The sequence below is a fragment of the Chiloscyllium punctatum genome, chromosome 1 (assembly GCF_047496795.1).
Source record: "Chiloscyllium punctatum isolate Juve2018m chromosome 1, sChiPun1.3, whole genome shotgun sequence".
NCBI classification, from domain to species: domain Eukaryota; kingdom Metazoa; phylum Chordata; class Chondrichthyes; order Orectolobiformes; family Hemiscylliidae; genus Chiloscyllium; species Chiloscyllium punctatum.
The window spans coordinates 61,027,120-61,048,265 of NC_092739.1; the positions used below are offsets into that span (position 1 = coordinate 61,027,120).

General features: G+C 40.3%; 1 protein-coding gene across 1 annotated transcript in view; it reads left to right on the plus strand.

Moving 5' to 3' along the window:
- The window catches only part of pcdh7b (protocadherin 7b), a 391,843-nt gene extending 372,075 nt beyond the window's left edge, over window positions 1-19,768 (plus strand). The window contains exon 4 of the mRNA XM_072566482.1: window positions 14,666-19,768. Coding sequence (XP_072422583.1) covers window positions 14,666-15,045 — 380 coding nt within the window. The 3' untranslated portion in view covers window positions 15,046-19,768. The remainder of the gene's footprint in view (window positions 1-14,665) is intronic.
- The last annotated feature ends 1,378 nt before the right edge of the window (window positions 19,769-21,146 follow it).

Here is a 21,146-nt window from a genome sequence, read left to right on the forward strand (position 1 = left end):
ATAGCTGATTTTATTTCAACAAATGTATCCCACAGCTGTTTTGCGCCAGTGTGCTGATAAACATTGTAAAAGCCGATTCAGGATGATAGTTAGGGCTTAGGTTATAGCACTGCTAAAATATTCTTCAGTTGCTGTTTAGGTATTTCTATCCTTACATGTATGGAAATATGCTGATTCTTTCAAATGTGAAGTACATGTTACAATAATGGCACAGAGCCCAGATCCACTGTATGACTCCACAAAACAGTATTAATCAATTATATAGGATATAGTATTTTCATGATTGTGCTTGTTTTCTCTTTCTTTTTGTGTTTACTTTGCAATGAAGTTCCATGAGCTGTAATTATTAAACCACATCCAAAAGTATGTTATTGCCTGCATTAAAGCATTAAAGTAACAGATGCATTTACAAATGTCAAAGGGATTTGGTCATTGAAGAGAGCCCTTAGTTTCAACAGATCAAGTTTAACCAATACAATTTATCTCACTTACATCTTTGAATTCTATTCAATTTTTGAAAAGTAGATTTCTCATTTATTTTGAATAGCAGTTAATATCCATGGTTCCCTAAACTGCTAAAATATTAGAATTGCTTTATTAACAGAATTTAATTTTAGAATTCAGAGAATACAAATACAGGGTCTCCTGAATGGTGTAGGTAATAACTAGCCCACCTAGCCTGTCTGTGAGACATATAAATGTTCTTTGATTGCCAGAAAGTAATCAAGTGACTGATCTTGATTGTGTGACATATGGCATCTCGGTTTGCCAAAGACCACTGAGCAAGGGAGGGGAAATAGCAACCAATTCCCCCACTTCTGATAGCTATCCAAAGAAACCCACTGGACAATAATTATGGAGAGGGATAGACAATGTCTATTGGGAATCTGACTATCACAAGACTAGATATAAAGGATGTCCCACAATTTCAGGAGGTAGCTGATACTTGCGAGACCATATGCCAGCATAACCTACAAACTTCAGACAGACAAGAAACAGTGTGAAATTGATTTGATGCCTCAAATGTAAGATGTTTGCTACTAGTAAGGTTGCAGTGGCACTATCACCTCTGATGAACACCTTATACTCCAGTCCAGAAATTGAATTCTTCCTGAAAGGGCTTCCGAGGAAACCCACATTGATGGCCTGTTGTGGTCAGTCAGTGAATCCAGCATACCTCTTCCTTGGCACACTGCTAACTGTTTTATTATGTTAACACTTAGTGCATCAGAATACCCTTAAGAGACAGCATATGACCAGGTGGTATAAAGATGACATACTCCATCTTAACTCAGGCCACTTAAATCATGATATACTGATGGAAGCATGGTACATTGTGTAGATTAGAGTGGTGCTGGAAAAGCACAGCAGGTCAGGCAGCATCCGGGGAGCAGGAAAATCAATGTTTCGGGCAAAAGCCCTTCAGCAGGATTCCTGATGAAGGGCTTTTCCCCGAAACATCCATCTTCCAGCTCCTCGGATACTGCCTGACCTGCTGAGCTTTTCCAGCACCACACTAATCTAGACTCTGGTTTCCAGCATCTGCAGTCATTGTTTTTACCTGGTACAGTGTGTAACCAAGTACTAGCCCAGACATTGAAGTGACTGAGCACCTTGTGTTTTACATAACAGTGAGCTCTAATAATTGTCTGTTGGTTCTTTCATTGTTAAATTACCCATGTCCATTTCTTATATTACATGAGATAACTCAAACTTTGCCACATTAGGTACAAATACATGGTGAAGGCAGAACACCCACCACTCACAGTACTCCTTCCATATTCCCATCACTGTCCCTTCCAACAGATGCCTCAGTTCCATTGTTGTCTTGGAAGTCTAGTGTTGGGAAAAAAATTGGAGGTGGAACTGAAATTAAAAGCAGAAAACGCTTAAAATTATTAGATGTACTTGCCTGTCATTGAGGTAAAGACAGGTCTTTAGGGGTGCATATTATGCTTTTGTTATCAAACAGGGTGGGGCTTCACCAGCAATGCACCATTTCACCAGGTCTCCCCATGTACTTCGCTGATGGATCCACCCTGCAGCCAATAGGTAATGTTCTAAACAAACAGCCACTGAGAAAAGTAAATAGATTTAAGCACATACACCACTGCTTCACCACTGACTGTAAAATTGAATGAAAAAGAACAGATTCTATATTTCTTCAGCATCTCTGCCCTGTGTTCTGAGGATGTAATAAATTGATACTTTAGCATGTAGAGGGTAGATTTGGTTAAATGAGCAGGAAATATTTTGATTCTTAATATCTGCAGTGTGGAATTTGCAGAACATACATTTGATTCAAGGACTGGTGGGGCTGACTATCTTCAATATTTTTGTTATCTATCACTGGCAGGACCAGGCAATAGGAATTGCAGTTGAATCAGGATTTATTGGTGTTTTTGAAGCAAGTCAGAAATGCTTTCCACCGATGAGAATTAGTTCTTACAAAGGTTGACATTATTGAATTTCATTTTCAATCTATCCTTGCAAGAGAAAACTCAGATACAGTTGTGTATAAATGCAGCTTTCCTTTTGCTGCAGTATGTAAGAGGAAATTAGATGTAGAGGAAGGAATTTCCCCTAATTTAGAGTGCAACATAAATAGGTTTGAAAGATTTAAGGCAAAACATTAACTTGCAATGGGGGGGACTGTGGCGGGTGGATGGTTAAGGGAAGGGTTTAAAAAATTAAGAAGTAAATCATGAAGGGCATGGGTAGGGGAAATAGACTTTTTTTTTTCCTTGGGGTGGGGAGACCAGAACTAGATGGCATAGGTTTAGGGTGAGAGGGGAAAGTTATAAAAGAGATCTAAGAGGCAACCTTTTCACGCACAGGGTGGTGTGTGTGAAGTATTGCCACATCAGGGGCCCAACATGGTGTCCAATTCAGTATATTAACCAATGTGCTTTCAAAGGCATATGAAGTACACCATGAGGAAGCACCTGTGAATTAACTATGTAAAAAATGATGCTGAAAACATATTTAATCCTGCAGCATGCCTTTAACTGCTAGCTCACAAGTTTCCCAAAGTCTCTAAAATTCTCCAGGGTCAACAGAGATAGAGTACAGCATATTTTTAGGCTACAAAGCCTTTAAATATAGAAACTAGGTGAAAGTCTGAGCATGTACTGGAACTGTGCTTAAGGTGACTTTTCAAAATTTTGGAAATCATTTTTGCTACCTTGGATTTTTCTCACTTTATAGAATAGCACAGGAATAGGCCCTTCAGCCCACCATGCCTGTGTGCCCACTGTGATGGCATTCAAAACTAATCCAGTCTGCCTGCCCATGATCTCTATCACTCTATTCCCTGTCTGTTCATTGGTCCATCTAAATGTCTGGTAAACTGTGCTAACATATCTGCTTCTACCATCTCGCCTGGCAGGTATTCCAGACACCTACTATCTCTGTGTCAAAAACCTTTCTGCACAGTTCCCTTGAACTTTTCCCCTGTCACTTCAACCTGTGCCACCTCATATTTTCAATTTCCACCCTGGGAAAATGACACCAACTATCCGCCCTGTCCATGCCTCTCATAATTTTGTATACTTCTATCAAGTCACCTCTCAGCCAGTACACTGGAGAAAATAATCCACGTTTATTCAACCTCTCCTTTATAGCTAATACATGCCAATCCAGGCAACATTCTGATAAATACCTTTTACACCCTCTCCAAAGCCTCCACACCCTTCATACAGTGTTAGGACCAGAACTGAACATAATACTTCAAAGGTGACCGAAATAAAGTCTTATACAGTTGCAACATGACTTGCCAACTCTTACACTTAATGCCCTAACCAGTGAAGAAAGTAAGCCTTCCACCTTATCACTTGCATTGCCACTTTCAGGGACTTATGGTTTGCACCCAAGATCCCTCTGTATATCAGTGCTCCTAAGGATCCTGCCATTTACTGTACACTTTGCTCTTGCATTTGACCTCCAAGAATGCGTCACCTCACACTTGTCCAGTTTAAAATCCATTTAACCCATCTGCCCATCTTTTCAACTGATCTATATCCTTTGACAACCTTCCTCACTTTCTATGACTTCACCATTTTTTGTGTCTTCTGCAAACGTACTAATCAACCATTTACATTTTCACCTAAGTCATTTATAGTTATTACAAACAACAAAGGTCTCAGCAGTTGCAGAGCACTACTGGTCACAGACATCGTCAGAAAAACACCCCACTACAACTACCCTCTATTTTCTATGACCAAGCCAATTTTATATCAAATTTGTCACCTTACCATGATCCCATGCAATTTACTTTCTGGACTAGACTACCATGAGGGACCTTTTCACATGCTTCAGTAAATTCCAAATCGACAACATCCATTGCTATATCCTCTTCAATTATCTTTGTTACTTGCTCAAAAAACTCAATGAAGTTTGTGAAACAAGAATCCCCCACCACTGCATAAAGCCATGTTAATTATCTCAGTAAATCAATTCTTTTCCAAATGCAAGTAGACCTTGTCACTAAGAATCTTCTCCAATAATTTTCCTACCACTGTCGGAAGGCTCATCCGCCTGTAATTTCCTGGATTATTATTGTTGCCCTTCTGAAACAAAGGAACAACATTGGCTTTTCTCCAGTCTTCTGGAACCTTGCCTGTGGCGAAAGAAGATACAAGCCCCATCAATCTCCTCCCTTTCCCCCTTCAATATCCTGGGATAGATCCCATCAGACCCTTCAGAATTATCTACCTTAATGCTCTTTCGATGTTCAGTATTGATACAATTTGCTGAATGGCCTCTTTCTGCACTGTAGGGATTCTAATGTTTTTCAGGACACCCAGTATCTCCACCTGCTTAATATCAACAAGCCCCAGACTATCAACATACTCCTCCCTAATGTTAGCCATCATCCATGTCCTTCTCCTTCATGGATGATGGCTAAGATTAGGGCGGAGTATGGTATTCATGAATACCAATGCAAAGTACTCATAGAGGACCTCACCCACTCCCTCTGGCTGTACGCATAAATTCCCTCCTTTGTCCTTGAGTGAACCTTTCTCCCAGGTGTTGGCCTCCACTACAATATGACAGTAGCTTACACAGCTCCACTTCGAACTTCTGATGAGGCACAAGAGGAGCAATAACAATAGAATCAGGACTACCTATGAATGGTGCGATTGATGATGCCAATAACTAGTTCTACCACCGACATAGAGGAAAGATACAATCAGAGCCCCATGAACATGGGAACAGTTTTACTGCACGATCATGAGTTTCTGCCGGAGATTTTAATTTGACTTGATTATCTGATTCTTGAACCCTTTTGATTTTCAGGCACATAGTGCCAGATGACCCATGAGCAAACTATTGAGTGGTTAAAAATGTGTTTCAGGTGCCCAGATGGTTTGGAGGGTGTCCTTCCTTAAACACCAACAAAGAGAGTCTAGAATGGTACTGGACTGCTGAACATTGTAAAATGTTGTGCTGCAGAATTGAATAAGTGAGGAATGCTTTATATCCTCTTTTGCATCATCGATAACAATGGGTGAGGTACCTGATGACTGGAGGGTGGCTAATGTTGTACCTTTGTTTAAGCAAGGTTGTAGGGAGAAACCAGGGAACTATAGACTTGTGAGTTTCTCTTCAATTTTGGGTAAATTGTTGGAGGTGATAATAAAAGATAAGATTTATGGACATTTAGAGAAGCAAAAATTGATTAGGGATAGTTTTGTATGTGGAAAATTGTGTCTCACAAACTTGATTGAGTTTTTGAGGAAGTTACCAAAACTATTTAAAATGGCAGAGCAGTAGACATTGTTTATTTGGGTATTAGCAAAGCTTTTGACAAGGTTCCGCATGGTAGACGAATTAGTAAAGTTGGGTCACATGGGATTCAGAGTAAGCTTGCCAATTAGATACATAATCTAAGCAAGAGACAGAGTAATGGCAGAGGATTGCTTTTCGGACTGGAGGCCTGTGAACAGCGGTGTTCCACAGGGATCGGTTCTGGGTCCTCTTTTGTTTCTCAGTTATATAAATGATTTGGATGAGAATATAGAAGACGTGGTTAGTAAGTTTGTGGATGACACCAAAATTGGTGCTATAGTAGACAGTGAAGAAGGTTTTTTAAGATTACAAAGGGATCTTGATCAAATGGGCAAATGGGCTGAAAATAGCAGATGGAGTTCAGTCTGGATAAATGAGAAGTATTGAATTTTGGTACAACAAACAAGGGTAGGGCTTATTACAATTAATGGTAGTGCCTTGGGTAGTGTTGTAGAACAGAGGCATCTGGGGTGCAGGTACATAATTCTTTGATGTTTGTGTCAAATATTGGCAGGGTGATTAAAAAGCATTGTTTGGCATTGCTTGCCTTCATTGCTCAGTCCTTTGAGTATAGGAGTTAGGAAAAAGTGAGGACTGCAGATGCTGGGGATCAGAGCTGAAAATGTGTTGCTGGAAAAACGCAGCAGGTCAGGCAGCATCCAAGGAATAGGAGAATCGACGTTTCGGGCATAAGCCCTTCTTTAGGAATGAGGAAAGTGTGTCCAGCAGGCTAAGATAAAAGGCAGGGAGGAGGGACTTGGGGGAGGGGCATTGGAATTGCGATAGATAGAAGGAGGTCAAGGTGAGGGTGATAGACCGGAGTGGGGTGGGGGCGGAGAGGTCAGGAAGAAGATTGCAGGTTAAGAAGGTGGTGCTGAGTTCGAGGGATTTGACTGAGACAAGGTGGAGGGAGGGGAAATGAGGAAACTGGAGAAATCTGAGTTCATCCCTTGTGGTTGGAGGGTTCCCAGGCGGAAGATGAGGCGCTCTTCCTCCAACCGTCATGTTGCCAAGGTCTGGCGATGGAGGAGTCCAAGGACCTGCATGTCCTTGGTGGAGTGGGAGGGGAAGTTGAAGTGTTGAGCTACGGGGTGGTTGGGTTGGTTGGTCCAGGTGTCTCAGTGGTGTTCTCTGAAATGTTCCGCAAGTAGGTGGCCTGTCTCCCCAATATAGAGGAGGCCACATCGGGTGCAGCGGATGCAATAGATGATGTGTGTGGAGGTGCAGGTGAATTTGTGGTGGATATGGAAGTATCCTTTGGGGCCTTGGAGGGAAGTAAGGGGGGAGGTGTGGGCGCAAGTTTTGCATTTCTTGCGGTTGCAGGGGAAGGTTCCGGGAGTGGAGGTTGGGTTGGTGGGGGGTATGGACCTGACGAGGGAGTCACGGAGGGAGTGGTCTTTTCGGAACGCTGATAGGGGAGGGAAGGGAAATATATCCCTGGTGGTGGGGTCCGTTTGGAGGTGGTGGAAATGACGGCAGATGATGCGCTGTACATGGAGGTTGGTAGGGTGGTAGGTGAGGACCAGTGGGGTTCTGTCCTGGTGGCGGTTGGAGGGCGGGACTCAAGGGCGGAGGATTGGGAAGTGGAAGAGATGCGGTGGAGGACATCGTCGACCACTTCTGGGGGGAAATTGTGGTCCTTGAAGAAGGAGGCCATCTGGGTTGTACGGTTTTGGAACTAGTCCTCACCAGTTCCCACGAAGGAATTGGGAATATTGCGGCGGAGATGAAGTCCTTCATCTCCGCCTCATCTGCTCCCAGGAGGACCAGTTCCAAAACCGTACAACCCAGATGGCCTCCTTCTTCAAGGACCGCAATTTCCCCCCAGAAGTGGTCGACGATGCTCTCCACTGCATCTCTTCCACTTCCCTCTTCTCCACCCTTGAGCCCCACCCCTCCAACCGCCACCAGGACAGAACCCCACTGGTCCTCACCTACCACCCCACCAACCTCCATGAACAGCGTATCATCCGCCATCATTTCCGCCACCTCCAAACGGACCCCACCACCAGGGATATATTTCCCTTCCCTCCACTATCAGCGTTCCGAAAAGACCACTCCCTCCGTGACTCCCTCATCAGGTCCACACCCCCCACCAACCCAACCTCCACTCCCGGCACCTTCCCCTGCAACCGCAAGAAATGTAAAACTTGCGCCCACACCTCCCCCCTTACTTCCCTCCAAGGCCCCAAGGGATACTTCCATATCTGCCACAAATTCACCTGCACCTCCACACACATCATCTATTGCATCCGCTGCATCCCATGTGACCTCCTCTATAGTGGGGAGACAGGCCACCTACTTGCGGAACGTTTCAAAGAACACCTCTGGGGCACCCGGACCAACCAACCCAACCCAACCACCCCATTTCCCCAGTTTCCTCATTTCCCCTCCCCCCACCTTGTCTCAGTCAAATCCCTCGAACTCAGCACCACCTTCTTAACCTGCAATCTTCTTCCTGACCTCTCCGCCCCCACCCCACTCCAGCATATCACCCTCACCTTAACTTCCTTCCACCTATCGCAATTCCAACGCCCCTCCCCCAAGTCCCTCCTCCCTGCCTTTTATCTTAGCCTGCTGGACACACTTTCCTCATTCCTGAAGAAGGGCTTATGCCCGAAACATCGATTCTCCTGTTCCTTGGATTCTGCCCGTATAGGAGTTAGGAAGTCATGTTGAAGTTGTACAGGACTTTGTTGAGGCCCCTTCTGAAATACTATGTCCAGTTCTGGTTGCTCAGTTATGAGAAGAATATTGTAAAGCTAGAGAGTGGTCAGAAGAAATTTATCAGGATACTACCAGGTGTGGTAGTATGCCGAGTTATAAAGAGAGGCTGGAGAGGCTAGGAATTTTTTTACTGGAGAATAGGAGGTTGAGAGGTGACCTGATGGAAGTTTATGGAATAATCAGAGGTATATGAGAAATTGTCTTTTCCCTAGAATGGGGAATTTCAAGACGAGGGAACACATTTTTAAGATGAAAGGAGAGAGATTGGTAAAAGACATAGGAGGCAATTTTTTTTTAATACAGAGGATGGTTTGCATGTGAAATGAACTTCCTGAGGGAGTGGTGGATGCGGGTAGTATTAAACATTTAAAAGGTATTTGGATAGGTACATGAATAGGAAAGTGTGGTGCTGGAAAGGCACAGCAAATCAGGCAACAGCTGAGGAGCAGGAGAATCGACATTTTGGGCAAGAGCCCTTCATCAGGGCTGTTGCCCAAAACATCGATTCTCCTGCTCCTTGGATGCTGTCTGACCTGCTGTGCTTGTCTAGCACCACACTTTCAACTCTGACCTCCAGCATTTGCAGTCCTCACTTTCTCCTACATGAATTGGAAAGGTTTGAAAGGGATCTGTGCCAGGAGCAGCCAGGTGGGACTAGTTTAGATTGGGACTAAGTTTGACTAAATGGTCTGTTTCCGTGCTGTATGCCTGTATGACTCTAAGGAGGGGGAGCTTGATGTGCCAAGTCAACTTGTTGCAAAAGAAGCCTTTGATGGACAAGCACAGCATGATTCAGATACCTTCAGCATATCAAGTATTATGACACAACAGTGTTGAAACCATTGTTTTCTGCATGCTCCGCCTGACAGAAATCCCTCCTATAGTCAATAATCCTTTCATTTCCTTGAGAATCCTTGCATTATTCATGAGCCATATTCCTTAATGCTGGGCTACCAGCCACACAAATGGCAACAGTGGATATGATTGGGCAGTGATGAGTTGAAGTAAAGTTTATCTTTCATTTCATACTTTCAAAATATTAACATGGTGACATTGTTATGGACACCTAAGAGTTTTTCCTTATTTAACAATAAAAACTTGCCATTCCTTTTTGCCTTATATCCGAGTTTGTTCTCTAATCTGGCAGCTGAAATATTTGTGGTGCAAGTCCTCAGGGATTTGGTGCCGCTGGGTAACCTGCTAAAGTCTGCTCTCCCTGCATCTGTACAGAGCAGTCTTGGCCATCAGGGCAGGAGGCAACATGTACTGACCTCATTGATGGAGGTGTGTAAATGAAGAAAAGACAGGGCACTTGGAACAGAATCCTACATTCATGTAGTCTTTCTCAATCTTGCTTTGCATGAATCATCCACATTTCTCCATTTATTAAAAGCTGGACTACAACTTACTTATTTACTTTAGTGAGATGCTTAATGGTTACAGTGAAGCTTTCCCCCATCATTTTATGAGTGGTGCTTATTGATCAAAGCAAAGATGTTAATGGGTAGCTGCACCCTTGATTCTGCATGCAGTTGTCTAACCTTTCCCTGGAGGCAAAATCAAGGAAAAGGCCGAAGACGTCATGGCACGATGGATAGAGATGGATCCCTCTGGAAATACTAAGACAACATTTCACATTTTCTATTGCTGCTTCAGGAAGTCCTAGTCTTTGAATCAGAGGCAACTGAATAGTGCTTGGAGTATCCTGTCCCTATCTCAAATGCTGAGTCACTTTTGACCTGTCGCTTACTGTGACAATTTAGCTAACTACCTTAGAGACTCATTGAGGTCGTGTATCTGCACCAATGTGCAGTGCACAAGGCAAACAACAGTCAGCCCTTAGAATGCTCTTCTGAGGAATCCTTGGCCCCTTAGAAATTCAAGGACACAGTAGGAGATTGCAGGCATGAAATAGAACTGACATGGAGTAAGGATTCATGACTGTCATTTGCTGGTGTGTATCTTACAGTTTATAGTAACCATAAATCAACAGTAGTCATTGCCATGGGCTGTTCTGTTACCAGTTATGTGGGAGATCCCATCTCTACATCTCTAATGTTTATGTAGTCTACACCCTGTCAATCTCCAAGGCTGCCTCCTCCATGGCACTCCTGGGGGCTTCCCTGGATGGTGATCCCTCAATATTTGCTACTACCAGCAATTCAGAGTTCTGCAAACAGAGAAACCAGAGAGTTATGAGGGTGTGACATGGAATGCCTGCAGCAGATAGAACACCAACATTTGTGGGGAGTGACAGTGAAGGATGGGTGTGAGGTGGCACTAAGGAAGGCGACTGTGACTGTTGGTTATTCAGATGGGAAATGAGGAGAAAGAGAAGAGTGAGTGGACGTGCCCACAATTCTCCTCAGATCAGGACCCTTCACACCTTGTAAGTCAGAGTGTGAGGTCAGCACCTGAAAATGCCCTGTCCAAGTGACGTCTTTCAACCTCCTGCTGCACTGAAGCCTGCATTGTGAATGACACAAAGCTGGGTGGGGCGGGTGGGGGGGTGAGCTGTGAGTAGGATGCAGTGTTGCTGCAGTGGTTTGAGTTCTGAGGAGAGGTTGGATAGACTGGGACTTCTTTTAAAATTGGAGCATAGGAGTTTGGGGGGGAGGTGGCATTATAGAGGTTTATAAAATTTTGACGGGCAGAGATAAAGTCTTTGAATAGCCAAGGTTTTTTTCCCTGTGGTAGGGGAGTTCACAACGGGGGAGCATAATTTTAAGGTGAGCGGAGAAAGATTTAAAAAGGAGCTGAGGGGCAACTTTTTCACACAGAGAGTGGTTTGTAAATGGACTGAACTGCCAGGGAAAGTGGTAGATGCAAGTACAGTTATAGAATTTAAAAGACATTTGGACAGATATTTAAGAAAGGTTTAGAGGGATATGGGCCAAACAGGGTTAGTGCAAACTCCATAAGACAGTTGCCTGAGGCAGGAATTGAACCCAGGTCTCTGATGGTGTGAGGCAGCAGTGCTAACCACTGTGCCAACATGCCACCCACTATGACTCTATGAAATTGCCTAGCCTCAGACAAATCTCAATGTCGAGCCAGTATGTATGAAGATAAGAAATAGCAAGGGAAAGAAGCCACTAGAGAGGTCATTTTATTGCACCCATCCTCACTCCTCACTCTACACTGTAGAACAGATTATTTGTCAAGTGTTTGGGTTCCCATAAGAAATCAGTGGCAAAATTCTGGGTGATCTTAAACTTCATATGTAATGATGTGGCGGTGCCGATGTTGGACTGGGGTGGACAAAGTTAAAAATCACACAATACCAGGTTATAGTCCAACAGGTTTATTTAGAAGCACAAGCTTTTGGAGCACTGCTGCTTCGTCATATAACTAGTGGGGCTAGATCTGTGTCCTATGATCCTGCACCACTAGCTACCTGATGAAGGAATAGCACACCAAAAGCTCCAAATAGACCTGTTGGACTATAACCTGGTGTTGTGTAATTTTTAACTTCATACACAATGGACAAGTCAAATTGCCACAGATAGCCTTGAGAATGAATTCGAGAGCCAACCAGGGAGCAAGCAATTTTAGACCTGCTCATGTGTAATGAGCTCAAAAGCAAAGATCCTCTAAGTTACAGTGATCATAACATTACATGATTTCATATTCAGTTTGTGAATGAGAAGTCCAATTCTGAAATTAGTCTCTAAAGTGTAAATAAAGACACAGAGACATGGAGTTAGCAACAGTGGACTGGAAAATTAAGTGGAAAGGTAAAATAGTAGAGGAACAATGGCAAACAATTAAGATACTTCAACAAAGCTGTATTAAATTGCAAAAGAAAGACTCACTGAGAAGGATGCACCAACTATGGCTAAGTAAGAAAGTTAACGGTGGTGTAAAATTACCCTTTATTAATGTTTCTAAGATTAGCAGTGGGCTAGAAGATTAGGCAAATTCTAGAAACTAGCAAAAGCTCACTTAAAAGGTGTACGGAGTCAAAAATCAAAATATAAATGAGCAAAAACTATAAACAGTAAGAGCTTCTACAAATTAAAAAAGGAAAGACATTAGCTAAAGTATATATTCATTTCTTAGGTGTTGAGGCTATGAAATAAATAATGGCAAATGAGGAAATGTCAGAAACGTCAAATAGATATGTTGTGCATCTTTTCACATGATGAAACTAATTGTGATGAGGAACAAAGCATTTGCAAAGGAAGAGGTGAAGTGAGTAGACCAAAACGTGTTAGACAAAATATAATGTGGGAAATTTTGGATGTATCCACTTTGATGGGAAGAATGGCAAAGCAGAATGTGTTTTAGATGGAGGACATCACAAGATCCTGCAGTACAGAGGGTTTTGAGTTTCCTTGGATGTGAATCACAAAATGGGGTGGTTGTGCCTGCCACATAGTGTGTTTTGATCCTCATATTCAGCAAAGAACTGAGTCAACTTTTTAAAGTAATAAGAAATAATCTTTATCTGTTTCAACATAACACCCTAATAACAATACACCTCAAATTAATGATTAAAGCTTGAAATCTAATTAACTATCTTGTACTTTAATTTATCTTTAAATGATCATAAAGCACCACATTAGATCTTGGCCTTGATCCATGTAGTGATGATCGTCTGGTCTTCTCCTTTTTCTGGTTGTAAAAGGGTAATCTCCTTTTCACAGCTGTTGGTCTCGAGTTAATATGCCCAAGGGTGTTGTTGCGGTGATTCTTATACCTGGAAGCTTTTGCGTCTTTGGGAGGGTCTTTGATTCCTACCAATCGATCAATCAGGGTTTGATTACTGTGATTGATTGGGCCCAATCAGGCATTGATGCGTTGATGGTAGGGTGGTCCTTTGACCTCCATTCCTGAAGGTGTTCAGGGCATATAGGTCAGGTAGCCTTTTGCAAGCAAGGGTTGTGAGGCACCCCTTTGTTCTGGAAACCAACTTAATATTTCCTATTGTCCTGGGAATGCATATTGTGCTGTCTGTAGCTGCAACCTGTCTGGTTCTGTAGCTTATTTATTTCAGTGTTTTTAGCACAGGTCCGTTTGAACAATGCTTGGTTTGATTTACCAGCATGCTTTTTTTATCATCTAGTTTTCATAAGTCTGCCATTTTGAGCAGCCCATCTGGCCACAGGGTAAACATGGAGTTACAGCAACTAATTAAGAAAATAACTGAATTCTTGATCTTGGTTGCAGTGGAGTGGGAATGGTAAATAAGAGTCGAGAAGATTTACTATACCTGACCAGGGCATTGGTGAGACTCAATTGAAATTACTGCTTACCGTTTCTGGTCTCCATACTTACGATGGGATACAGTTGCAGTTTTAAAAAGTTGCGCTAAGTTGTTCCTGGGCTGAAATGTTGTCTTACAAAGAAATGTTGAGCAATTTGCGCCTATGCTTATTGGAGTTTACAGTGTTGAAAAGTGAGTTTATTGAAACATATAGGATTTTGAGCGGACTTGACAATGTAGATACTAAAAGAATGTTTGTCCTCATGAGGTAGTCTGGAACAAGAGGGGAATGGTTTCAAAATAAAGGGTCTATCATTTAAAGATTAAGATGAGGGGATATATCTGCTCCGGAAAGGCTATTAATCTTTGGAATTTCTGTCACAAAAAGCAGTGGAGGCAGGTCATTCAATATCTCCAAGGCCGAGATGGTCAACTTTTTGATCTACAAGGGAATTGAGGTTTATTTAGGACAGGCAGAAATGTGGAGTTAAGGCCAGAAATCAGACCAGCAGTGGTAGTATTGAATAACTAAGCAGACTAGAGGAGGCCTAATAGCTAATATTGAGTTATCAAAAAAAAGAATTCAAGTCATTTTAGGAACCCATGAGATCTCGCAAGAGTACAAAGCAAAACACCCATTATATTTGTATGTCATGTGGAAGAAATATCTGTTGACATTTACAATTAATACACTAGCGAATTAGATATTTTGTGAGAGCTGTTCCTGCTTTGCCAAAAGGTCAGGGGAAATGATAAACATGGTTTTCAGCAAAGCATTGGAGACATTACTGCAATGGAGCAAAACTACTGCAGTGGAGCAAAATCTCCAGCCTAGATAGTTGAGCATCTGCAGGCGTAATATGTGAAAATCTCAGCTTTGTATTTCATACACTGATAATGTGCATTGCCCATTAACAAGATTTTATTTTTTTTCAACAGATTCAAGGCCTTTGCCTGATGTAGCTTTGACAGGAAAATGTACACGTGAATGTGATGAGTTTGGCCACTCTGACTCCTGTTGGATGCCAGTGCGCACCTCACCAGAGAGAAGAAAAAAGAACCCGCCCAAGCTTTCTACATTCATGCCTGTCGCAGATCGAGGCAGTCAAGAGAAGCTCGCCAATGGTGCCCCTCAGATTATAGGTGATCGCAATCGAAACCTTCTCAACAAGAGGCTGACTTCATCATATGAGAACTTCAACACTGCTACTTATGCTAAAAATGAGGAAGCAAATCCTGAAGATATACCCCTGACACAGACAGCAGATTTCAAACCATCTTCAGTTTCTCAACTCACGAGAAGGGAAGTCTACCTGTGAAAAGTTTCAACACGATATTTCAAAAGGCAACACATTAGATACATAAATTAAAAAGATTTCAAATATTGTGCAGGATATCCCATAAAGGGGGCTACCAAAGAGATATATTAATGTCTACTGTTTCTGGCTCCACATCTCGCATTTGACAGTGGACTGCTTGACAGTTCTGTTAAATTGTAGAAATCGTTCTGACTCGCCAATTACATGCATGCTCTATCCTGAACCTTACCCCCAATCCACCCAAACCCTTCAAGATATGCACACACCAATACACACATGCATATACACACGCACACTGAATTTTCTACTTTAAAAGATAGCAAGTGTATATACTGGGTGAAAATGTAGTTAAAAGAGCACAGGAGTAGTACAGTATTAAGTATCTTATGTAACGTAACTGTCTCATTGTTTGAAGCATGATTTCAACTTCCAGAGTATGGATTGCAATGTGTTTTGTGACATTTTCACTCTGAAACTAATGCTTGATTTGGATGGTGGGTCAATGTAGAATTTTGAAAATGTATTACACTCAAAATACATTCAAATGGGGATGTTCCTGTTAACATTTACTTGAACTACTGCAATTTCAGGTGGCCTGATATATCTATTTAAATGACTTCAGTTCTGGCATCTTACAAGCCTTTTGGAGACTTTGATGAAGCAAGTCTCCCCAAAGTTGGAGAACGAAATGTATATTTTTTTTTCCTGTTGCGAGACTTTGATAATATTCATAAACTGGACTAGAAGCCATGATAACACTATGTACCAGGCTGAATTTTTTTTAAAAATCTGCAATGGTTGGCTTCACTACAAAAGAAGGAGAACTCTTTGTGATCATCTTCAACCCCATTACATTTTTGGATTTGACAAGATTAAGGACAAAAATAACAATCACAGGGGGAGTTCCTGTTTTACAGGCCATGTAGAAGAAGCAGTTGATATATTAATCAGGAGCATCGCTTTGCAAACTTAGACACAACCATGATATAAAACATGAAGCCACTGCTGTATGAACATGAGTCAAACACCTAAACAAGACCCAGGAGAAAACTTGCTGTAGGATGTTGCTCTAGGGTTCTACTGTGAAAGCCAACATTATTCCAGTCCCAGGTAAAACTGTTAATTGATTCACATAAAGGAAAGCACTGCAATGCTGGATTGTAGATTTAAAACTGTGCTGTTGCACAAGAAACAAGATGATTCAAATTCTTGTATGAATAGATGGTTCTCTACTTTTGCAACAAGTTGTCCAACATAACAGCCTAGAAACCCATTTTACTGTTACATTAGTCTGGGATGTTTAAAAACTAACTTGCTCAGGAAAACAGTAATGTTAGAAAACTCTTCTGTTTTTCATATCTGATAAGAAATACTAGGCGAACGCAGTAAAGTGCATGTTATTGCTTTAGCAAAAGTGTAGCATTATCAAGTTCATGTCTATCCTAAAACAGAACTGCAGCACATTGTTGTGGTTGGTATAGTTCAAACAGTTGACTTAAATGTTTAGTGGTGTTAATTACATTGGAGTTCCACCAAGCTGAAATGCAGCTTTAACTCGCTAAAAACCAGACTGTTACATGCAATGTATACTTTCACCAGAGATTTTGTTCTTTGGGCTACAAGAGAAAGAGTTGCAGAGTTGTACAGAATTGACTTAAAAATATATTTCAGGGCACTGGAAGTGTTGAATAATCTTCACAGTTAATTTCATTGCAGTATCAAAAGGTCGGTTATTCTCTGAGATGCACCAAACAAATATGGACAAATTCTGCTTAATCACAAAATATCATTATTTAAAGAAAAATAATAATATAAAGTTCAATGGTATGAACTACAAAGTGGCATGCAAGGTGAAACTTGATGTTGCTTTGGTAAATTTTGAACAAAATACAGCTTTTGGTAGAAAATGCTTTTCATAATATGCATAGAGTTATTTAAAGTTGTTGCAGCTTAAATATTGGTCAATTATTCAATAAGTACTTGTTGCACCCTTTGTTTACTTGGTACCTGCTGTCTTTCACTGTTTTACTGCATCCTTTCCATGATATTTAAGCCATTAATTGGAATATTTCTTATAGTATTTGGCACATGAATGATCTGATGTAATTCTATGTATTCATGGTGAAAGCAGTGTTAAACAGTGGACAGCTGTAGTGTAAATACAATACGAGGTCAGCTATTTGAACAGTCAATTATAATTAAAAATGTTTGTATTCAATTATTATTTGAATGTTCAAATTTCTGTTGCACTTCTATTCAATAGTAAGATACAAAGCTGCTCCTAGCGTGCTGCTGTGTAGATACAGTAAGTACTTGTTGTTAATGGATGTTCTCATAACTTGCAAATATATACATAAGTATTTTTATTGCACGTTACAAAGAAAAAGCATTCACTAAATGCAAAGAAAGTTTCTTTAATGATAACAACTGTAGCATTTTGTTTTCTTAACTGCAAATATGAAGGTAACCAACTCAGTTAGATTGTGTCCGTTCTATAGTACTTAGCTTCATATTCCCAGAAATGCAAGTCACCCAGATTGATCAGATTAATTTAGTTATGCAATTTAGTCTCTCATTGCACATGGTATTCATAATGAACACCATTCACAAAGAACTGAAGCCAAACCATAATAATTCCACATATATTTTACATGAAATTTGAACATGTGCAAAGAATTCAGGATTTATTTTGATTTAAGCATTTACATCAAGCAAGAGCATCCAGACTGAAACACTATTTTCAAACTCTTTTGGAGTCCTAATGGGGCATTTTGTTAGATTATGCCTTTCTTTTTGAGACAATTTAATTATTGGCGTTATCTGATGCTACACGTGAGCATACTCCTACAAACAGTGAATGCAATCTATGAAACTGTGCCTTTTATACCTAGAGGTATAAATAACATTTGAATTGATGAGGGGAGAAAGGGACAATAATGTCAAAATTTTCTGCAAAGCAGATTTGTCAAAAGGACTTCATTGGCTTTTCATACGTATAAAAATGTGGTGTAAAATTTAATGTTTTCTATTAAAGATACAAGGCCATACAAAAAGTTAGTATACACGTGATGAAAAATTGGTGTGATGATTTTGTTTTTTTCTGGACTATAGTGTTACTTTAATGCTTAAATCAAAAACAGATGTACATCTTAGTTGGGTAATTGCTTTTTTCAAATTAGTGAATTGTCAGTATCAACTTTAAAAATTGTGTTGACTTTGATTAAAATGTTGTATGTTTACATACAAAAAAAATCCTCATTGCAAATGTGTTTTTATTTATGCACAAATCCATATAACCATAGTAGTGTTTTAGCATTTATTGCTAAGCAATTGTCTCTGCCCATACCGACGTACTCTGAATCAAACAAAGCCCACATTTGGTAAGTGCATCTGCTGTAAGTAGGTGAAGCATCAATAAGTTCACAGTTTTAAAAAGAAATAAATTGTTCTGGCCAAAATGTTTTGTGGTCTGACATAAGTCCGAGTGCCTGAGGAAGAACGACTTTATTTTCCATGATAGGGGTAAAAAGCTGACTGAAAGAGTACTCCAGGAAATGCAACAGCATTCATGCAGTTTTAGATGGCACCAAGGAATACAGATTGGATTTAATCACAAACATTTAGTACAATTTCCCAAAAGAACTTTCATGAAATAAGGATTGCCAGTGCCATTATGATTTTTTTAAAATACAGCTGCATTACTTAACCTGTCCCCAAGTACCTAATTTAATAAGAACAGTACACACCATCTTGGCAAAGAAATGTAAACAGTACAGTTCTAAGCAAAAATGTTTCATTTTATTACATCAAGAAATGATTTATACAGATAATTTTATAATTAAAAACAAAGCAGTCATATAGTGAAATATATCCAGTGGATTCTGCTGTTAAAAGTATTGAATACTCTTCTAATTTAAAGCAATACATTACCTTAGGCAATATTTAAAGAGAGCTATCATTTTGCATGCCTTCGGTATGCTTGCAGTCAGCAATCTATGAGATTGAAACACTTCAATTCTATGCTTTTCTGATCTGCTTGTAATAATAATCATGAACTATTGTGCTGTGACTTGGATGTTGATAGCAAAGTGAAGAACAATTTATCATCATTTACTTACTATGAGTCACTAAGCACATAGCTCCGTTGAACATGACTAAATATATAGAACATTCATCCGCTTCTGTTTATAAAATAACAAACATGATTTAATCATCATTGTACAGTTTACTATAAATAAAATTATTATTTTTTTGCTATTTGCAAATTGACTCATACCGTAATGGAATTTTCTTGTAACATTTCATTTTTATGCATTCTGAGGCAAATTGTTGTGATTTTTTTCTTTTCTTCCTCCCACTCAGCCCCCTTTTGTATATATGCATAGAGATCTTTTAGAACTGGTTGTAGCAGCATTGTAATATGACATTAATTGTAGCAAATTAAACTTTCCAAGTCTGTTTTATTTTTTAAAAAAGAAAACAATGTTATGCAGGAAATATTCTGAGAGTTCTTGTTACTACCTTGCTCCTCCTCCATTTCCATTATATTTATACTGTTGATTTACAATACACTTTGAACATTGTTAATGTAGTAAATAATTTGATGTCACGCTGCAGTCTGCAGCAGAAAAGCAGGATCTGAAAGGTTAAAGCTAAGTTTTGTGCTGCAGTTAAATTCTGTCTCATTTCTCTGGTGCTTTGCAATAAAAAAAAGTGAATCTAATTTTGTGACTGCATTTTAGTTTGTGCAACCCTTTTCTATTTTTTCTGCCTCCCCTGTTTCAAGGAAAAGCTGCTATAGGGACTGAGTCCAACAACCAATTTTGTTTTCTTTTAAAACATTACACATGAAAATATTCTACTGTTGTTAAGCTGCAGAATTTCTCTAATGACAATGTATTTGTTCAATCAAGATTGCTTTTGTTAATTCACAAACATTCAATAGGTGACTTCTACTCAGAAATTTAATAATGAATTGCTGTCAGTTGAGGATGAGGATATCTTCCAATGAAACTAATTACACGATATCTCAGTAGGACCTCACTTTCTCTATTTGGCAGCTTAAGAAAAATAAAAGCACAAGCATAATTTAGTTAATAAAAATCAGGGCTTGTTTTAACATGCACATCATGAAAAAGATCACTAAAAATCATTTGGTCAAAACTAAAAGTCAAACTTCTGTTGTTTCAGTGCAAAGTTTACATTGTCTCATCAGAGATAATATTCAGTCTTGTGATTTAAAAAAAGGTAACAGAAAATCAGCAGCCCTTTTTATTTCTCCTCTTCTGGATTTCTGCTGAAGTCACCAACAACACAGGACTACTGACATGCACAGCAGCAGAACCAGCAAGTGACAGGCAGTGCTCAGCAATTCTACAACCAACATCTCAGATCTGCAGTCTTACCACATCCAGTTACCAATAGTGGTGGGCAATTAACCAACTCATTCGATGAAGAGGCTGTACAAAAATAACCATCCTCCATGATGCGGGAGCCCAGTATATCAGTTTAAAAGATAAAGCTGAATCTTTTGCAGTAAGCTTCAATCAGCAATGCTGAGTTGGTAATCCATCTTTACCTCCTCCAGAGGCCTTCAATACTACAGATGCCAGTGTTCAGCCAATTCGGTTCCCTCCATTAAGTATTGAGAAACAGCTGAATGCATTGGATACTGTAAATGTGTCCCAACAACAATAGTACTGAAGATCTGTACTTGAGCATTTTCTGCATCACTAGCCAAGCTAGTCAAATACAACTAAAACATGAGGATCTACCCAGCAATGAAGAAAACTGCCTTGCATCTGCTTTTTACCAAAAGTAAGACAAATCCAACCTGGGGAATTGCTACCTTATCTGTCTATTCTTGCTCCTCAGTAAAGTGATGGCAGGGTTCATCAACAGTGCTTTTAAGCATTGCTTAGCAATAACCTGCTCACTGACACTGCGTTTGGGTTCTGCCAGGGCCACTCAACTCCTGACCTTACTGCTGCCTTAGATCAAACATAGACAAAAGAGCTGAATTTCAGAGATGAGGTGAGAGTGACAGTCTTTGACATCAAGACAACATTTGACCAAGTTTGGTATCGTTGAGAATCCGGGGA